Below are 21,615 nucleotides of genomic sequence, written 5' to 3' on the forward strand. Positions count from 1 at the left end.
TTCAAGCACTTAAAAGGGGTCTTTTGAGGGTGATCTTAATGTAATAAATTTTGATAAATTTTGGCGAGCGAGCGCAGCGAGCGAGCCGAAAATTTTTGTATTTCAGCTTACAAAACATGGAATTCTTGTCTTTTTTTGGTTATTAAATCTTACAATTCTAATCAAGATATAGTGACGGCCTTAAACGATTTATACCAACAAAATGAGGACTTGAAAAATACTCTAAATTAGTACGAGCGAGTGAGCCGAAATTTGTATATTTCTGTGTAGGAAACATTGCACGTATCTGATAGTTCGTTGCATACACTGTACTTGTAAATCATACAATGCTGGCACACTGTTATATGGTGGCTTGCCCTGTATATAAAATAACAGATCATGCGACAATTGAATCCAAAAGCTTGCAAAAACTTACAAATCAGTGTTAGGATTTTCTGAACATGTTCATAGGGGTCTTTTGAGGGTGATTTCAATGTAATAAATTTTGATGTGTATTTTTTGTTTTTGTTTTGTTTTATTTTGGTTGTTGTTTTTTATCTTTAAAAATCATTCTTCTGTCGTATTTGGAGCTTTGGGAAGAAGTTTTCACCTTTTTTTTTTGTTCAAGCGGACCCTGCTCGCTAGCGGGGGGGGGGGGGGGGGGGGGGGGGTTCGTTCGAACCCCCTGAAACCCCCCCCCCCCCCTAGTTGCGGGCCTGATTTATACATATACTATACGCAAAAAAAAAACAACAACAACAACCAAGCAAGATACAAAATATGATATAAAGTGGGCCCTGACTAAAAAGTATGTCAGCATACATAATGTACATAAAAGACAATTCGCTATATAACATGAGAAATATGAAGGAACCGCAAAAGCAAAGCTTGTAACAGCGGGTTCCAGGGGGAAAAATACTAATGAAAATTTGCTTTGCAATGGAATTAGGACACAAAGTACTAATGACGAAACTATATGAAAGCTAAAATAGCAAGGTACAAAGGGCAGAAGTAGAAGAAAAGAATATGCAGGCTAAGTGAAAAATAGCATGTAAATATACCATTATACGAACATTATCTAGAATCAAGTTCAAAACGAGTTCAAGTATGAGTACTAGTGTACTAATGATTATAATAATGGGAGCATAAACGCTGGAACCAGAGGTAAAGCAAGCGTACACTGCAAATTGATCCGCCATGCATTGAAACAGGATAATGTAAAATAACAGGTTAATTAATTGTAATCAGGCAAGTTATACTCATTTAGTAGCATTAATCTGCGTTTTTGTTTGAAAATCAACAAAGAAAAACATTTGATTAAATCTGCGGGAAGATCATCCCAGAATTTGGGTCCGGTGAAAACAATTCTTTTTTTAGCAAAGAGTGTGCGAGTACGTGGAAGGTGAAATGAATCTCTTTGTCTTGTGGGGTAAGCATGAACCGCACAGTTTTTCTGAAACATATGTCAGGCAAGTCGTTTTCTGATAACTGATACACAAATATGCCTAAGTTGTATAAGAACAAATCAACAACCTTAAGGAGTCTGTTTTCAAAGAACAAATCATTCGTGTGATAATAAAAACCAGCTAGGTTGACTGAACGAATAGCCATTTTTTGTATTTTGAAAATTTTTTCCATATGTGATTTTGTACAATTCCCCAGGCAAGTATACCGTAATTGAAGGGGTAGGGTAAAATAAGCATGGAATATAAATTTCTCAAAATATACTCGGGAAAATGTGTTTGAGCTTCTTCAAAATTCCAGTACTTCTTGAAAGCATCTTAGATAAGTATTATATGTAATATTTCCATGATAATTCATGGTCAATATAAATACCTAAAAATTGCGACGATTCAACTTGAATTAAACAGTCATTATTCATTTTATATCGTCTGGCAAATGAGTGACAGAATTACTAAATAGCATATAAATGGTTTTGTTTACGTTGAGAGACAACTTGTTTGCTTGAATCCCCATTTGAACTGACTTTAATTCTCTGTTCACTACATCTAAAGGGTTAGTGGGTTTCGATATAAAAAGAAGATAGAATCATCAGCAAAAAGAAGGACAAAACATTAGATGAATTTTTGAAATCATTGATATAAAGAATAAACAAAAGCGGGCCCAAGAGAGGGACCCAGCAAGATAGTGTTTTCAAACTGGAACTAAAGCCGGAACTGGAACTACTAAAGCCGAAAGCTGAAACTATACTTGTTCTCTGCATGAAAAAAAAAATGTCATCTAAATGAAACTTGGTTCAAGAAATGCATAGGCACTCCACACATTTATTGGGGTTGTGCCATCAAACTTTCAAACATATATCACTTTATTTCTTGCCAATCACGTAAAACTGTCGTCTCACATTTTCCAGATGTACTATGGTGCAGGCTTACCAGCCGCCACAGCAACATTTCTAGTTTGTGTGTGGGTGCTATTTTTTTAAAGAGTGACGACTGAGAGGGGGAAGGGGGGGGGGCAAACAGAAGAAGGGGTGGTTAAGTAAGGTTGGTTAAGGGTGGTTAATAAGGGTGGTTCAGAGACAGATATGATGTATGCAATTATAGGCCGATTTCATTGCTAAGTGGGGGTTTTTCGAAAATTTTAGAGAAAGTAATACATTTTCGAACAATAAGTTTTTTAAATCGTTGTGATTCTTTGGTCGATTTTCAGTTTGGATTTCATTTCATTTCATTTCATTTCAATTTATTTTCATATTTCTCACATATATCACAATAAAGTATATAGATACGAAAATTATACAAAACATAAATTAGATGAAACTTCACCGAAATGTACAAGTTTGTCTTGGTATAAACACAAGGTCTGTATACATGCGAATTGAACTGGTCATGATGCGAAAAATATGATGGGGCCTGCGTAAAAGCATTAGCTTGTACAGCCGCAAGTCCGCTGTAAATCAGGTTAGGGGAAGTTTAAAATACAGATATTTTTAAAGACCATTCTATAACTGGGGGAGCCGATTAAACCAACAAAAAAAAAAATCCGATCAAATAAGTGTTACTAAATAAAATATAGAAGTGTAACTGAATAGAATATAGAATATAGATTTCGACGAAAACATAATGCAACCCTCACTTTACTTGCATTTATAGAAAAGTTAACCACTTCTTTAGAAAATTTCTCAAATACAATTGGTATATTCCTGGACTTCTCCAAGGCCTTTGACATGATTAACCACAAAATCTTTCTTTATAAATTACAGCATTACGGCTTCCGTGGAAAGGCCTTGGAGTGGTACAGGAGTTACCCGACCAATAGACAACAGTTCGTTTATGTCGTCTATAATATACTCATCTGTACCATGTGTGATATTTCTTGTGGTGTACCCCAAGGTAGCTTATTAGGCCCCTTTTATTCATCATTTATATCAACAGTTTTCATAGATCTTCGTCTACACTCTCGTTCATTTTATTTGCTGATGACTCCAGTTTATTTTATTCTCACAGAGATCCCCAAATTCTCCTGCAAGTTATCAATGAAGAGCTGAAACATATTACACAATGGATACGGGCAAACAAATTATCACTTAATTTGCAAAATACTAAGTTTATGCTTTTAGTATTAATTCCCTTGAAAAGCTGCCTGGCAATGTTGTACTTGATGACACTTCGATTGAAATTGTTTTTTGGTGTTAATAATAATAATAATAACTCAGTATTTATATAGCGCTTATCAATAAAATCCTCTAAGCGCTTTACATAGTATATACCTAAACATAAACTACTGCATAATCCAAAATACTATAATTTACACACATAATTAATCACTTAAATGATAATAATAACTACATAAATACACGGTTATTTACACTACAATGAAAAACACAATACCCTCAACAGGCTGGTAACATTTAACTGAGCAACTAATTACCAAAGAGATAAGTCTTGAGTGCAGTTTTGAAACTGTTGAGGGATGGCTGATTTCTTAGGCTCAAGGTGAGTGAATTCCAGAGTGAAGGGGCGGCGACTAAAAAGGCTCTGTCACCATGGGTGTGGGAGACTACCTTAGGGACTTTCAGGAGATTCTGTTCAGCTGATCGTAGAGAGCGGGATGGTTGATATGGAGAAATCATGCTAGAGATATGTGGGAGATTTCCCTTGAAGACTCTTAAATGTGATAACTGATCTTGAACAGAATGCGCTTATCGATGGGTAACCAGTGTAGTTGTTGAAGAGTATTTGATACATCATGTTTCCTAGGAACCCTCTGGACAATCCTGGCTGCGGTGTTCTGGATTCTCTGAAGTTGGCTGATCAGGGATTGTGGGAGTCCAAACAAGAGGCTGTTATTGTTGTCAAGTCTACTGGTTATAAATGCATGAACTAAAGCCAACGTCGCTGGAGTAGTGAGATACTGTCTAGTCTGTCCTATCCTTCGGATGGCTATCATGGCAGAACGGCAGATAGAGCTGACATGTTCTTTCATTGTGAGATGTTGATCCATGATGCAACCAAGATTCCTTCCGAATGGGGATGCTTCCACCACTAGATCTCCAACTCCAACGGACAGCTGTTCAGGCATATTGATATGCCGAAATCGTGATGAGAAATGAACAATTTCAGTTTTTGCATCATTCAGTGTAAGCATGTTCTCGTGAGACCAAGCTTTGATATCTGCGAGGCATTCACTGACAAGAGAGAGTGATTGAGCCCTGTCACTCGATCGGAAAGTGAAATAAATTTGGGTGTCGTCAGCGTACATCATCACTTCCAATCCATGCACTTTAACAATATCATCGGAGCACCATAGAGTGTGTAGGTAAGTGGACCCATTACAGATCCCTGTGCTACACCACACGTGTCGCTGTAAACGCTTGAAGATGAACCGTTGATCATCACGACATGGGATCTGTTAGCCAGGTATGACTGAGGACTATACCGCCAAATCCATAGCGTTCAGCCAACCTCAGGAGCAAGATTTGATGGTCGATAGTATCGAAAGCCGCACTATAGTCCAAGAGAACAAGCACGACTTCCTGGTGGCCATCCAGCGCCAGAAGAATGTCATTTTGGACCCTTATCAGTGCTGTTTCCACGGAATGATTGGCTCTGTATGCTGACTGTACATCTGGCAGAAGGTTATTGATATCCAGATAGTCCTTGATCTGGCTTGCAGCTATTCTCTCAACCAACTTTGCGACAAAGCTCAAGTTCGATATGGGACGGTAACTACTGAGTTCATTACGAGGAAGGTTGTCCTTCTTCAGCCTGGGTGTTACAATTGCCTGCTTCATGCTCTCTGGTACTTCTCCTGCCTGAAGACTGCCGTTGACCACCTTTGTTAAGATAGGAAGTAGGGCTGACGAACACCTTTTCAATAAAGACGTCGGGATAGGGTCCAGATTACATGTAGAAATTGATGTTAATTTGATAGTTTCCAGCACTGTGTCATCAGTGACAACATCAAATTCCCCCAAAGTAGCGGTACAATTCTCAGTGACTTTAACCGACATATCTCGAAGGGGGCAACTGTTTAACTCAGCCCTCAATTTCTGGATTTTCCCATCAAAGAAGTTTCCAAAAGAGGTGGCAAGTTGCAGGTCAGAGTCATGTTCTGGAAGAACTGTCTGTGACGTCGGTGCGGAGAGGCTGCTCGCCAAGCGAAAGAGGGCACGGCTGTCAGCAACACCTACCTTTTCCAGGAAATAGTTGGATTTTGCTTGCAGAAGTTCCTTGTTGTATGATTTACAACTATCTTTGTAGATTTCTTTGTTAAGAGTTAGTTTCGTTTTTCTAGCACGACGTTCCTTCTTTCGTCGCTCTTGCTTAGCACGGCGCAAGCTCTGAGTGTACCAAGGTGCATGTGGCCTCATGATAACATCTTTCTCTTCTATTTGAGCATGCTCATCAAGGATTCCTCGAAGCTCTCGATCATAGAGTTCCACGAGTTGTTCCGGAACAGTTGGTAGATCATCACTACATAAATCCGAGGAAGTGATGTCAATACAGAACCTGTCCATGGCAATGTCCTTCAGTTTCCTAGCAGTAATGTGTCGCTTAATTGGATCGGGTCTTCTCGTATTCAAGCGACACATAATTGCAGAATGGTCTGATGGTAGACTCTGCGATGTTGTAACTGACGATACCAGGGAATCGTCGTCCCTAGAAATAATGAGGTCTAAGGTATGGCCTGCCGTGTGCGTCGAGCATGCAACATGATTCTTTAACTTAGACATTTGGAGGATGTCCAGGAAACTAGACGCATCAGCACTATCCGACTTCTCAATATGTATGTTAAAGTCACCGGCAATGATCAGTCTCTGAGGTGATGCGAGAAGTATCTCCAGTAAGGACGAGAACTCCCTATAGAAGGTAGCACTTGAAAGCTTATTCTTCTTCGAAGCTGGTGGTCGATAAAGTACAATAAGTCAGAAAGTACACGAGATGTCATGGAAATTTCATGTCAACGGTGGCTGTAAGATTAAATCTCGGAATATTTGAATCATTAATAAGTTGAAGTATTTTTTCCTCACTCATATACTTTAATTCTCATATTTCTATATTTGAACTACGGTATATACTTGCTTGGGGTAACACCCTCCAATATTTGATTGATAAATTGTATTTATTTGAAAAAAAAGTTTTGAAAATTATTTGTCACTTACAACCATGGAATTGTTTTTGAATAGTAAAATTTTGAAGGTCAAGGACTTATATTTATATCAATTAGGACAGTTTATGTTTTATTTCTGGAAAAATGAGTTGCCTAAAGTATTTGATAATGTATTTTGCAGAAATATTAGTTTTCACAAGTACCATACAAGAGACGTTCATCCAAATAACAAGAAGCTACTTGTCGCTCATAGATCTATCCGACACCATGGACAGAATATATGGAATTCTCTTCCCGAACAAATTAAAGCAAGCACATCACTTTTTTTTCTTTTAAAGCAAACATGAAAAAGTACATTATATCAAGTTATGGGAATTAGCTGATATCTGACCTTTGTAACCAAAAACTAAGTAGATTAATTTTTAATGTTTTGATACCCCCCCCCCCCGAGTCTCCTTACATCAAACTATTCAATAAACATATTTAAGTTTTCCTATCTTAAGGCCGTGTCACACCAGCCTTGCGTGCGACTTCCGAAGAACATTTTTGCTATCCGGAGGTCCCCGCAGATGACCCGCACATGACAGTACCTAGCATGTATCTCAAAAGTAGTTACCCGGAGGTGCGCACGCTGGCTCTATTTACCCGCTGCCAAAAAAGGCCCTGTCACACCAGCTAAGCGGGCTTATTGCGTATGGGGATTTTGCAGCACGCAGAATAATTTCTGCGGCCGGATAAGGTTTAGGGCGAGTTTGGCGTGGGTATTACACGATAAACGCGTGATACCTAAGTCCTTCTTGCGTGTATTCCGTTGAACTGCATGTTAGGCGCGTGGGTGTCACGTGATAGCTTCGTGATAGCTTCTTTTATGTCAGTTACGGGCGACATACGGGCTCTGCGAAGTACCTGCGCCACAACTGCGTGTTATCTGCGTACTAGTCGCCTGCGAGGTGAGTGCTAGCCTGAACAATAGGCTGGTTCGAGTGGATGGGCAAACTTTGTCAACTAGCTTTCAAGAAGTGAAGATGCCCCGTAGACGGAAAGTGCACAAGGGCAGAGAACGTCCAGTGGATGGACAGCCACAAAGCCCGGAAGATTAACAACAAATGCATCAAAATGCTGCTGAAGTCCATTCGGCGGATGAAGTCCTGTCCGAAAGGGACCAGGTAGTCCTCGACGCCACAGAGGACAGAGGACAAAGAAGAGAATGAGCCCACAAATGGCACGCACTCCCTTCACATTGGCATAGATCAGCGGGCAACTTACCTACTTCAAGTGGGTCAAATGCCTGTGAATTGCGGCGGCTACGGCCCCCTACGGGTGTTCTGCGTGGAACTCTTCGGGCAATCCTCGCGACTCATCCGGAAATAGTTTTGGTCATGCTCAAAACTTTGCTGCGGGAAAATTGGACTAGCGTGCGCACCTTCGGGCAACTAAGGACGAGATAAGTGCTAGGTACTGTCAAGTTCGGGCCAACTGCGGAGAGCTCCGGGTAGCAAATTTGTTTCCCCGCAAGTCAAGCCGCAAAACTTCCCCAGATACGGTGTGACAAGGCCTTGAGCATGCTCAAAACTTGTTCCGGAAGAGTCACGGGAGTTGCCCGTAGAGGTACGCGCAGAACACAAGTAGGAAACCCTTACCGGTAGCACCTCACAGGCAACTCCAAAGCAGGTACTTCGCAATCCCCGTAAGTCGCTCGTAACAGAAAATGGATCGGTTTCAAAGCTCTCACGCCAGTCACACGGAACGCACGCAAGTAGAAGCTAAGTAGCACGCGTCTAGTAAGTAAGAAACAAGTGCGAAAATTGCAAACGTTCTTGTCCGCCCGCGGAAAATCTTCTACGTGCTTAAACTACCTCCTCGCCAAAAGCCCGCGTAGCTTGCCCGGACAGGTGTGACACCGCCTTTAAAAAGGCACCTAGTATCGCGCGCCTGTTGGGCTCTTCCACTTGCACCAGCTTTCACCTCACTCACCTCATTCTCTGTATATAGAGTGTCTATTGTCACAAATGTACACACTAGTAGTTATAATGTATGATGTACAGCATACATGATTGTTTTAATGTGTATGTACACAGGTTGACAAGATTAATGGAGAACATTCTATTTGGTATAGATATAGTACATACAGGCTGACCAGATCAGTGGAGAATTTTCTAGGTGGTATGCAATGTAGCTATACCGTACATGCATGTAACAGGAAATACATTATAGCTCACTCAATCTAGAATGATTTCACCCATTCCAGAATGTTCTGGGAAGTGCTTACATGTTTGGCTGAGTGAGGCACTGTCCCTGTAGCCCATTGTGATTGGTAGTTAATTTTGGCAATGATGTTATGCAGTGAGTCATCCAGGATTCCTGGAACTAGGATTTGCTAGTATGTTCAGGTGTGTGGCCCCAGGTTGGAGAGAGTTACAGAATGTGCTAGAAGGGGGTGAATGGATAGTATATAAGCCAGAGAAATTCTGCAGTAGGCAGAGTACCCAACACCTCTGCTCTGAGAGTTACGTCACTTCTGGCTCTGAAGCGACTTGTTATAGTCAGTCCTGTGTTACCTGCTGACCTGTTATGTTAGTGGAGATAAGGCCTGGGAGACATTTTGCCTGCAGATAATTAATTTGCCTACATTGGAGATAGACTCCATTTTAATGCAACGGACATTGTTACGGCGAAGCTGTGACGGGCTGGACTCCTAGCTGGATATTATTAAGTGAATTATCATTCAACGCATCGACTGGACGTAGTCATCACAACGTTGGATTCTGCACATTTCGCTGTATACATATACCCTGGATCTTTTCCCCGGATTTATACCAAGGATTATCGCAACCTGCGCCTCTGGATTTACGTCGGAGGTATCATTCAACGGTGCATCACGGATCATTCATCTGTGCATCGAACATTGTATCTGGACACTACCAGGGAACTGTAGGGACTTTGCGATTTGTGATCTAAGCTTGGAATACATGTAAGTGATTCCATTACTGACTTATATTTGTTTCTAGTGATCATTATTGTACTGATGTGAAAACCGATTACGAGTCTGTACCCACAATATCACTGTTAATAAACCGCCTGAACATTAGTTGATGGTTTCTTTTGTGCGATCATTCTCAGTGTGATTTTGGTCGTAACACTATACAATTTTTGTTGTTGCAATGTGATGCCAGAATGTCACCGTTTTTTTTTCTAGCTTTTTCTTTTCTTTTCGATAAGTATACAAGATGTATGTTTTGCCCATTTTCTTTTTTTCTCTCTCCCTCTCTTTCAAGGCTGTCGTATCTTCAAGCTATATGCTTATTTGACGACAGTCTTCTGCATTTACAGTCCCAATACATGTGCCATAATTCAGTCAGATCATTTGATTCACTTTATCCCGAGTGGTTCCTAATTGAGATGTTCTCTTTTTCTGTAATCTGTACATGTATACAATATCTCAGTTTTATATTCGGATGTACACACTGTATGTTCTATTGTCTTGCAAACAAAAAGAAATGACTGTATTTCATTTGTAATATATATTCGATGCAGAAAATTCCTAAGAAATTCATTTGAATTTGAAAAAAAATCCAATTCATTTCATTTACCCTTATACTCCACACAACTTTTGCCCATAATACTTTTGGAAAATTTTGGAACCAATTAAAGGACAAGTTCACCTTCATAGACAAGTGGATCGAGTGAATGCAGCAATATTAATGGAACACTTTACCAGAGTTTTGAGGAAAATCGGACAATCCGTTTAAAAGTTATGAATTTTTAAGCTACTACTTAGTCACTGCTGGATGAGAAGGATATACAGCTTGTGATGTCACATGTGTACAACGATTTAAAGAAAATATAAAGAAATTCAAGATATATTCACTTTTCTCGCATAATAAAAGAACACTTGACTTCCCTCTTTCAGAAGGCAAGGGGAAATAATATTACCCTTAACATACGTCAGTGACGAGTCAAAGAAATGTGCACTTTTTTCAAAAAGTAAAATTTTGTTAAATTTTCTTTATGTCTTCCTTTATCGTTGTACGCATGTGACATCATACACTGTAGTAGTCTTCTCATCCAGCAGTGACTGTGCAGATACTTTAAAAGTTCATAACTTTTGAAGGGATTGTCCGATTTTCCACAAACTTTCACTGGTGTGTTCTACTAATATTGCTGTATTTACTCAATCCACATGTATATGAAGGTGGACTTGTTCTTTGAGTGATGATCTACAAGATGCACCGAGCCTTGCTGTATTCAAGAGAAAATTAAAGAGAGTTTTCGTTGGTTCTTAAACGATATTCGGCTTATATATATACGGGCAATTCCATGGGAATGTGGACATGGTACTAAAATTTCAAGTTCATCATATTGCAAAAGAATTACTCATTATGTATTACCCATATATTGAAGTTAAAGAAACTCAAAGAATTATATCAATCGGTCAAATATTTCCCGAGAAACAGCTACAAAATGTTGAAGACAATTTATCAGTCATCCAAATACATGCTTAACTTAATATAATTTTTTAAATAGAAAAATTCTGCTAGCACTTCAATTAATTTATTTCAAAGAAGCAAATTGGTTCTATACTTCAGTCTCCCATGAGGAAATTTCTATGCCACCTTCAACAAATTTTAATCACCACATGAAAGTTCAGCCCTTGAGCCATGTAACGCGAGTTACCGAAACAAGAAATATTTTTCATTCTGAAGGAAGCAGTGGAGGTAATTTGTTGGGAATCATAATTTGCTAAATTCATCACACCCTGATACTGTACACAGGATATTGACTTGAATAAACACTGTCATCACATTAAAAAATGTCAATGAAAAGTGTAACGCGAGCTACCATGTAACGCGAGTTACCGGCATGTAACGCGAGTTACCGACTATAAACACAAGTTTCCACCAACATAAGCAAATTTTAACACTTAGTTGAGCTAGATTGTGGTGAAAACAAGCAAATGCAGTGTTATACACACTATGCTGGACTGAAACAAAGGAGGGTAGCCTAATAAACTGTGATTGTATAATAACTAGCATCAAGGCCACTGATCACATGCCACATTGAAGAGTCTAGCCATAGGCTTTCACTGCATGTGTACATACATACGTACATCCAGCAGTGAATGAGAACATATAATTTATCTTCTGAATTTCCTGCATCAGTATTACATATATATATATATATATATATATATATTTTTACAAAATGCTATAAAGCAGCAAGTGTTGATTCTAATCCTTATTTGGTGGTCTACTGAAGATGACGCCTGTCCGGTGATCAGGAGGTTGTGGGTTCGAATCCTGCTCGAGTATGTGTGCCCATGATTTTTTATCATGGCTACTACTAAAACACTGATCAATTCAGTGCTTATTTACGTTAATGTAGGGCAATTTGTCAATCAGTTGCAATGAAAACATCTCAATGGAAGAATTTCATGAATTTGAATAATAACGCAGTTACCCGCTGCATGATATAAGGATTAGAACCAACACTTCCTGTCGGGTGGAAGTTTGGTGGTCTATAGTGGAGATGATGCCCGTCCGGAGATCAGGAGGTCTTAGGTTCTAATACTGCTCGAGTATGTACGCCCATGACTTTTTTTATCATGGCTACTACTAAAACACTGATCAATTCAGTGCTTATTTATGTTGATGTAGGGTAATAAGCCAGTTCGTAATTACACTGTAGCTCATGTACATTGGTACAAAAGACCTTTCTTTTTTCTCAGTTGGTTCGGCACTTCACTCATTTTCAAAGCGGCATAATGCATAAGCTTGCCCGACATAACAATTTATGGAATTCATGTTCAAAAAAAGAATGAGCTAGCATTTAGATCAGGGGATCAGAATACTCCCATCAGTTTATAATTTAGCAGGCATCCATTTCATTGTTTTGTATTGAATGCAGTAACAGCTTATTTCCTTTTATATTGCAAAATACCATTCTTGCTGTCAGGTGGATGTGCTGGCAAGCATCATTTAGATAAGGATCACATGAATAATCATTGCATCACAGATGCTTATCTCAGTGAATTCACAAACCAAAATGCCTGTTGGTACAAATGACCTTTTTTCTGCTCATGGGCAAAGTGGAATTACGAACTGGTCTATTTGTCAATCAGTTGGAAAGAAATGTATTAGTTTTCACTCCTCACAAAGATAGGATTTTAATTTTTGAAAGATTGGAAGCGTTTTTGTAAACTTGTAGATATGATTTGATACTTTTATGTTTTATTTCAAAAAGACTTTAAACATTTTTCATCTTTAGACTCTGAAAATTACAATGTACTTATACACCTAAATCATCTGGGTATATATTCAAACATATTCAAGGTCTCCATGAGGAGTGAAGCTCTTATTAGTCTTAAACACATTCTTCTCTATCAATTGGGTTTATTAGTAAAATATTTATTTAACATTTATTCATTTTATTAACTACAAAAATAAGCACCTCTCAAAATATTCAACACAAGATCCAGTGCCATCAGAACAGTTGTATGTCATCAATTTGTGTCATCCTGTGTTAGTGGACATAATGTAACGCGAGTTACCGATATAAAGGCTCCCTACATTTTACCAGGTCATTGTTACTCAACTTTGATAGTGTTAATTTATGAGTCCTAACCCACTATCAATTCAAGGTAGGAAAACTTTTATCAAGATTGTCTAGTATGAGGAGACTTTCGAAAAAGAGGCCTTTATAGAATTGACCATGTCCTTTTTGTGTAACGCGAGTTACCAAAGTTAAATGTTTCAAGAATCCCAACATGTTTGTCCTTTATTTTTCTTTTTGGATTCATTTAGTTGGTGTACGTCTACTTAACCCATGATGAAAAAAGTGACTTGTAGATCTTACCAATTACAAAGATATAGGCACATTATCCCATAAATGTACCCATTATTTGTAACGCGAGTTACCGTGGAATTGCCCGTGTATATATATATTTTTTTTCATCTTGTTCTTAACACTTTTTTGTAAATCATGTTGCCCATGCAAATGAACAGTGTCTGGCAATAGCTCATCATGTGCTGTGGACCCCTGCTTCCTCTCGATATCTAGTCCTCTTCTCCTTCCCTCCCTTTTCTCTTCTTCTCCTTACATCCTTCCTTCTCCCTCTAGCTTGTCCCTTCCCTTTGCCTCATTGTTTGTCCTGTTTCCGTTCTTGTTTACTGTGACCGTCTTTGTACCTGTGCGTGTGTGTGTGTGTGTGTGTGTGTGTTTCCGTACCTCTGCATTTATTGTATTGTAAATTCAATGTATTGAGTGGCTCACATTCCTACAAGCTTGTCTTTTACGTAGGTCCCTCTTTTCCATGAACGCAATTATTTTGAACAATTAGTAAATAGTTTCATAATAATATGCATTTTTTGTTGTATAGAACCTACATTGTACGTTTTGTTTTCATTCAATTTGTGCCACTTAAGAGGACGTAACTCTCTTCTGTACTCAATAATCTAGGAGCCAAGGACTTACTTTTAAATGAAGCTGAAATGTTGGTATTTGAGTATGGGAATACTGAACAGAATCGACCCTCCTGTTGGGATACTAGTAGTCTGGCTTCCAGACCCTCTGCTCGTACTATTTCGCTATGCAGGATATTGACGGCCTCAACGTCGAAAACTGGTATAGTTTGAGGTGGTTTTGTCCTGCAAAGGCGGCGACTTCGTCACCGCGGAGTCCAGTTGGCGAAGGATCTGGAAACCAGACTATACTGTTAAGGAATAAGTGTTCAACTATACAAATTTTGCTAGCATTTCATCAGTGGTAAAAAAAAACAAAGAGAAGCAAAGACATGCAAACATGAAGGCGAGCCAGATATGTTTTGGTTCAAAATGATGCTTCGACTGCGCTTCAGTGTAGGTAAAGAATCTCCCCCCCCCCCCCCCCCCCCGTGTGATAGCACGACACATCCTTTATAGGCTCTTTTTTTTGCGGGAGGGGGTGTGGGTGTGTCACCATCCCCGTGCCAGTGAGTCCAGTGTGTACAAATTTCACATGCATTCATATGGGCAGGAAATTAATGTAGCACACAGAGGGTTAACGCAGCTGTCTCGCACAGATATCTTCATCGCATGTGCAGAGATACAATAGAGGTTTCGAGATGTGCGTGCAGAGTTAAAACTACTGATCACTTGTTTTGTCTGAACAGTAGCTTTAACTTTGCGCGCACATCAGTTAAAACCTGTCCGGTGGTTTTAAACCTCCTATCAGAGTTTTCCCCGACTTTTGCAACACATGGCGTTCCATACGTCCAGCGCCGCGCGCGAATATTTTTTTCGTACATAGAAACGCTACAGGACATGAATTATTCATAAGTTTAGCTGAAATTTTGAAGTGCGCAAGCGCATAGACTTAGCCAACTTGTACACAATGAACGGGCTCGACTCGCACAGCCCTACTCTCTGTGTACACATGCAGCGAACTACCTATTATATTACTAGTAGTAGTAGTACCTGTGTATGTGTGTGTATGTGTGTGTGTGTGTGTGTGCGTGTGTGTGTTGTGCATGTACATACGTTCGAGCGTAAACATGTCACTGCACTCACGTGGTTCGTCCGATCAATGAACAACATGCAGGAAAATAACTGTCGCTTGCGATAGCTCTACAACACACATCACATTGCACACACATATCACCTTGTACGTCTGATACAATCACGCCGACATATCACCTACTTCTAATTAACTAATCAGTTTGAAAACACAGAATTTGACTCTACTGAAGTTCGATCTACTATTATTACATGTTTACATGTGGATTTGTAATGATCTTGTCGTTGTAATTCGAAAGTGCACTCGAGGTGCTCGAGTCACCATGTTCACTGGCAGCACTGAGAAGTCGATTGTGAATACACGTCTGCTTCATAAATCATAGCCAAGCAGTAGTGGTACGGAGTAGGCCTACTGTGGTAGCGGTGTCAGTTCACGAATACTGCGATAGAGTACCCGATCCACAAAGAAATGTCGTACAAAAGATTTTGAAAGAGCTCTTATTTGGCCATTTATGCATGTACGAATAGTGGTAATGTGGCATCAATTCCACAAGCCTATGGCTGTAGAAGTTGTGACTTGTAAAGTTGTACATTTCACGTGAACTACGCAAGTACCATGTACCTGCTCTCCTATCCACGCTGGCTGCATGCCCTGGCTGACAATCACGATACTCTCGGCTATAGCTGCCCGCATATATCCAACGGGGTTACGTAGGACGCTCATGAACTGCGAATCGAATGTAAACTGAATAGCGAGCACGTACGTATGCACGCAGTGATCACACGTGATCATGTATGTAAATAATGTACAGTATGGCGAGTTCCGTTAATCCTGTACAAATAAATTGGCCAAGCCATAGAAATCTGGAAGTCCACGCGCTTGCGCACTTCAAAATTTCAGCTAAACTTATGAATAATTCATGTCCTGTAGCGTTTCAATGTACGAAAAAAAATATTCGCGCGCCGCGCGCGTATTTTTTATTTACACGCAAGCCTGTGGTCTTTCGCAATTACATTCAATGAAACCGCTCGTGATGCGTCTATGCTTACTCCATTTGGTTTGTTTGTTGCGAAGAGTTCTGTGAGTACCCTCCGCTCACGACGATTCGATTCGTACACGTTCATCAGTGAGTGTGTGCACGCGCTGTGAAAGTTTTGCTCGCCGTGGTAGACGTCTATGCTTACTCCATTTGGTTTGTTTGTTGCGAAGAGTTCTGTGAGTACCCTCCGCTCACGACGATTCGATTCGTACACGTTCATCAGTGAGTGTGTGCACGCGCTGTGAAAGTTTTGCTCGCCGTGGTAGACCTGCATCCAATTAGTACATATATAAATACGTATGTAAACGAGTGAGAGTGCGAAAAACAACACAATACCAAAAAAAAAAATCTGACAAGGAGGAGAGGGGGAGAGAGAGAGAAAATCATAAGGAAAGAGATAAAAAAAAAAACAATGAATATTCTGTGATATATCATCAATCATGCACAACAGTGATCAATATTATCTGTTTAGTCTAGGTCCAAACATGTTGCGAATTCACGAATTGGCTACAATATAACGAAGAATCAAGAAATGAACTAGGAATGCATTATTTCGCCAATAAAGAATGAGTTTATTGTACTCAAATTTTCGGTGGCCTCCACCTTCTTCGGGAGTCTCGACGGGGAGACCCATCGAGACTCAAGAGTACAATAACCTGATTCTTTATTTTCAAAATAATGCATTTCTAGTTTTTTTTTCTCGATTCTTCGTATAAGTAACAAAACTGCAACAAAGTTCATGCTGTATTCACCAACGATTTATTTCTTCACACAAATTTTCGAGCGTCTCGTCGCCCTTTCTCAAGTGTTGATACTGAGAGAACAATAACAAAATTAAAGTGAAAACTAAGTTTCGGTAAGTGCTTGAGAACCCGTCTAGCGCCATTTCATTTTTGCTTGCAATATATCGAAAGAGTCCATTAAGAAACTTACCTGGCTGACGCGGTTTGCCGGAATGATGAGTCGGTTTGGAGTATTTTGAGAAAAATAATGATAGTAGGAAAACCGACTTTTATTCCAGAAGGCTCCAGACTAACTCGGTCTCGGGAAAAATTCGACCCTACTTCAGACAATTCACACGCAGTAAGTGATCGCCACATTCTACTGACCACTGCATAATACCAAATGAGGCCTAACCAAAGAGATTATACCTATAGAGTAAGTAGTCGCCATACGCGTGCGTACAAATAGTGCGTCCAAAATTGAAGAGGGAGCGCACACTCAGCTCCTGGCACTGGATCTAAGTCTACGTTCAAGTCATATCTTCTCATATCATATCTGGAATGATTCTTATTCTTCATTACACATTTTCATTTTCAGAATCACAATGTCGTTAATTGTTTGAATATTAGTTTCCACGATGGTATCACATCATTTGAACCATTTGGTAGAGTCCAGACTTTTTTGTTGTTCGCAAAATAAAGAGTGGGAACTTGGGTGTAGACTAGACAGTACTTGAGCATTATGACGTTTGTTTCGCGTACATTCCCACTCAAGCCATAAAATCAAACAACCTCAGCACCATTATGACGCTTAAAGATGACCATTGTGACGTCACAATAAAGCAACGCAAGGTCACTGCGCCGAATATTCAAGTCGAGCGCATTAAACAGTGCGCTGCCAGGATCCGTGCAATGGCGGCTCCCACAACGGGAAATGGCAGCTACCTCGCGCGGCTGCCTCCCCACTGGACTACGCCCTCTTGTGTTATAATCTCTTTGGGCCTAACTGAATGGACAGGAAAGTGCGTGCTAACGTAATCCTGTACAAAACAAAACAAAAATGACAGCGCGCGGTCCTCAGTTGCTGAGACGCGCGGTCTTTGGAGTTTTTGTTGCTGTTTATCAAGCGCCTTTGATTGTTTTAGAGGTGCTTGATAGGCGCACACTAATTTTGCATGCGCGCAAAAGAGGTTTTTGATGCGCGCGTTGTAACAACTCGGACCATTACTGCGAGTAGCCAGAACACGAAGCGCTAGTTTATACAGGCCGCTCCCATAGGACAACACTGTACAATCAGAGGGACAACCATTACAACTCATCCCGCCGTCAAAGCGAAGCCGAGTTATCCCCGAGTCCGAGGTTAGCCTGACCCCGTTCGGGTAAGTACTGAGACTGAACCTTTTTGGTTAATATTTCGCATTTTCGTCGTTACCCATCGAATATCTTGTAATAACATCGTTATCCTGCACATTTCCTAAGCATACGTTCACATTTGGGAGCGAAATTGGATAACTTTTGCAGGCGTACCAGAACTTTGTTTGGGCTTTAAAGGGGCATAGTCCCGGTAGTGTAGATGGCGCTGTTGATGATACTGCCGATCACCGTTAGCATTGATACGAAAGATTACCGAAGTAGAGCTGTCATGAAGAGGAAAGTACGTAGGTGTTGCTAAGTAACGTTGCCTTAGTTGTCTTCTCTGCGCATCACGCAGGCTGTAGTAATGCCAGGGTGCGTGCATATGTGCTTGTTATTATGACATCACAAAAGAAGTTTGCTAAAGCTGTCATCCCACTCAGCCGAATCATGAGCCGAACTGTGATCGGACCACTGACTACAGTGAATCGGACTTCTTCGGACTCGGGAAAGTGGGCCAAAGCGTAAGCGCCAAAGAGAAGTCGACAGCGTATAGGTCTCTATCAAAGACGCTTAACTAATAAGACACGAAAGTGCGCGCTAATCCTGTACAAAACAAATGAACAGCGCGCGGTCCTCATGCGTATTACGCACGTCACCTGAGACGCGCTGTCTTGACACTTGATAAACAACAGCAGCGGCTTCAGGGACAGCGCGTCTCAGGTGATGGGCGTCTTTGCCTGAGACGCGCTGTCTTTGAAGATGTTAGTGAGGTTCACACCTAGGTCCCTTTACCTTAAGGTTTTCTAAACCTCGAGGTTTTGTAAACTACGAGGCACTAAACTCCAAGTTAGCGTAGATGTAGACGCATGTAGTTTAGAAAACCACGACAAAACCTTAAGGCGAAGACACCACGACAACACCACAAGATTTCTTAGGGTGCTGTCGTGGTTTAAGCGCGTATACAAGCGCGCTGTGGCAGCGCGCTTAAACTATGACAGATGTGAACGGAGTTTTGTTAACCACGACGCTCAGTTTTTTCCACAATAGTGCGCAACCCTATGTGCAAACTAGGCGCCCTTTATTTTCTATCGTAGTTATCTTTACCTCGAGGTTTTGCTAACTGCATGTAGGTGTGAACGGCATCGAAGTTTTGTCGTGGTTAGGGGAACGCATTTTTGCGCTCGTGGTTAGTATAACTACAAGTTTTTGGATAGGTGTAGACATGGCTTATGTTGTTTATCAAGCGTCTTTGGGTGCGTTTATAAGATTTTTCTTTTGGCCAGAAACAGTGTTTTGAAACACTGTTTCTGGCCAAACAGTGATTCTAGCTCGAAAAAAATTCTTATAAACGCTCGCCGTGATTTGAAACAGTGTTTTGAAACACTGTTTGTAAACGCACAAAATAGTGCGTTTACAAACAGTGTTTCTGTAGAATCAGTGTTTCAAAAATCTTATAAACGCAACCGCGATCGCAAACACTGTTTATGTGACGTCACAATGCCTTGCGCGCACCCTGTTTGACCTTTTGCCGAGGAAAAACTACGCAGAGTGAGTTGCGCAATGGCACAGTCTGAGCGAGAGCCCCAACACGCTCGGAGAAAAAATCTTATAAACGCTCTCCTGACGAAAGTGTGATTTGAAACAGTGTTTCAAAACAGTGTTTCAAAACAGTGATTCTAGGCCCGCAAAATCTTATAAACGCACCCAGTGATTGTGAGATCATGTTGTTGCCAAATTTTTACCTCCACGAAATAATCCTTATTACTTTAAAATCCCGTTCTTCAAAATAATACCCTTAATCGAAAAAAAACTACGACTATAATTTTTAAATCTTTTTAAGATAATAAAAATACCACTGTCTTTGGAAATGAATGATGTTTCTAGGTGTACTGAGTTTGTACTTAGCTCTCTTTTGTATCGTAATGAAGGGTAGCCATTTTGTGTCCATTGTTATCGCGCGCCTTCGTATCTTGTTATCTCTACTATCTTTGGTCTCTATAGGAAACTTGCGCCGTGCGCCCGCGTACGCATTTGACTAAAACACGGGGACCATGCACCTTTCAGTGCCGTATATTAAGAGAGTCTGGCCAACTCATAAATTGAACGCCATGTCGTTACCCAGCGTACAGTGCGCTTATGGTTTTAGCGTGTGCGCTTTGGGGTTAGCGCAGCAGGCGTCCCAAAGACGCAAGGCACTGTGTTGCTTGACTTTTTTTTTAGAGAGAGAGAGAGAGAGAGAGAGAGGGAGAGAGAGAGAGAAAGGGTGTAGGTTGGGGGAGGGACATTCATTCATTCCATCCATGTCGAACAAAGCCAACAATCAATCATTTTTACACATTCAAATAGACACAAGCACACAGGTATATAAACACTAGTTATAGGGAAGCTGTTTAAAGGACATAATTCCTGAATATAAATATGATAAATTATTGCTGTATAAATAAAAGAAGAATTCACAGCATGTCGTGTCGTAAACTTTCACTAGACTGTAGGCCCCTATGCTATATTGTATATTTAGCAAGTTGTCCAGGGAACAAGAATATTGTATAACAAAATGATACAATGTAATATATTATTATATTTACAATTCTAGCTTTACTGTGCACAGACGATAGACGAATTTCACAGTTTTACTGTTTCGCACATAAATAACAATCAATTGCCATCCTATTTAGTACCATAAACTGACATGAAGGCCTACTAGTATAAGTAGGCCCTAATTCAAGAGGAATACACCTATGTACAATGTATATACAACATGAAACGTCATCGGCAAGTGCATATAATGGTATGTAAAATGATCTCAAATTGTTTAAAAATAATGTCAGAAAAAGACCTGTAATTGAACAATTGAACAAGCGCAAGTACCTGGATAACATAATAATCATGAGGGATATCCTCAGTGACATCCGTACCAAATATAAACTATGATCAGGACCATTGAATGGATATGAAATAAGTTTTAAAAAATGAAAATGTCCAAATGGCGACCGGTATACCTCCGCCATATTACATTGTTCTTAGTAGATGTAGAGTATACGCCTTGACAATTTTACACGAGAGTTTCACATAATTATTGGCAGAAAAAAATTGTCACAAAATTTAATGCGTCGAGTGTTTACTTTCCTTGAACTAGGTGTAAATGGATGAGTTTTATTTAAAAGAGAAGTATTAAGGAATTTGAGCATTTTTTACTCGTAAGTTGACCAATCTATTTTCATGGCAATACTTTAAGCGACTATTTTACAAATCTGCGGAAATTACTGTCATTTTAGTATTTTCACTTGACCTTTGACCATCATGGCCAAAATCTTTCCCTATGCGTCATTGTGTAGTAATGGTGGCATGCAAATACCGCGTTTGGTTTTAAGTTTGTGCATTGGGTATAATCTCCAAGGTATGGATGAACTGGGTAATAACATTTCAACAATAGATAGTAGAATTTTAACTTTACCT

General features: G+C 40.0%; 1 protein-coding gene across 1 annotated transcript; it reads right to left on the reverse strand.

Annotated features, from left to right (window-relative positions):
- Positions 1–4,834: 4,834 nt before the first annotated feature.
- Positions 4,835–15,735, reverse strand: LOC139730532 (uncharacterized). The gene is made up of 2 exons (XM_071641387.1): positions 15,657–15,735; positions 4,835–6,342 (listed from the first exon to the last, which is right to left on the reverse strand). Exons 1-2 carry the CDS (start codon positions 15,733–15,735, stop codon positions 4,835–4,837), a joined length of 1,587 nt encoding a protein of 528 aa, XP_071497488.1.
- Between the last annotated feature and the right edge of the window lie 5,880 nt (positions 15,736–21,615).

The sequence above is a fragment of the Diadema antillarum genome, unplaced genomic scaffold (genome assembly GCF_040938485.1).
Source record: "Diadema antillarum isolate AM-2024a unplaced genomic scaffold, OU_Dant_1.0 seq00000320_RagTag, whole genome shotgun sequence".
Classification (NCBI taxonomy): domain Eukaryota; kingdom Metazoa; phylum Echinodermata; class Echinoidea; order Diadematoida; family Diadematidae; genus Diadema; species Diadema antillarum.

What these genes read in the sequence shown, in the direction of transcription:
- LOC139730532 (XM_071641387.1), bottom strand. Translation starts at nt 15,735, where the DNA reads ATGCGGGCAGCTATAGCCGAGAGTATCGTGATTGTCAGCCAGGGCATG. An exon ending in GATAGGAGAGCAGGTACATG is followed by an intron (nt 6,343 to 15,656) that starts GTACTTGCGTAG and finishes ATCGACCACCAG; the next exon opens with CTTCGAAGAAGAATAAGCTT.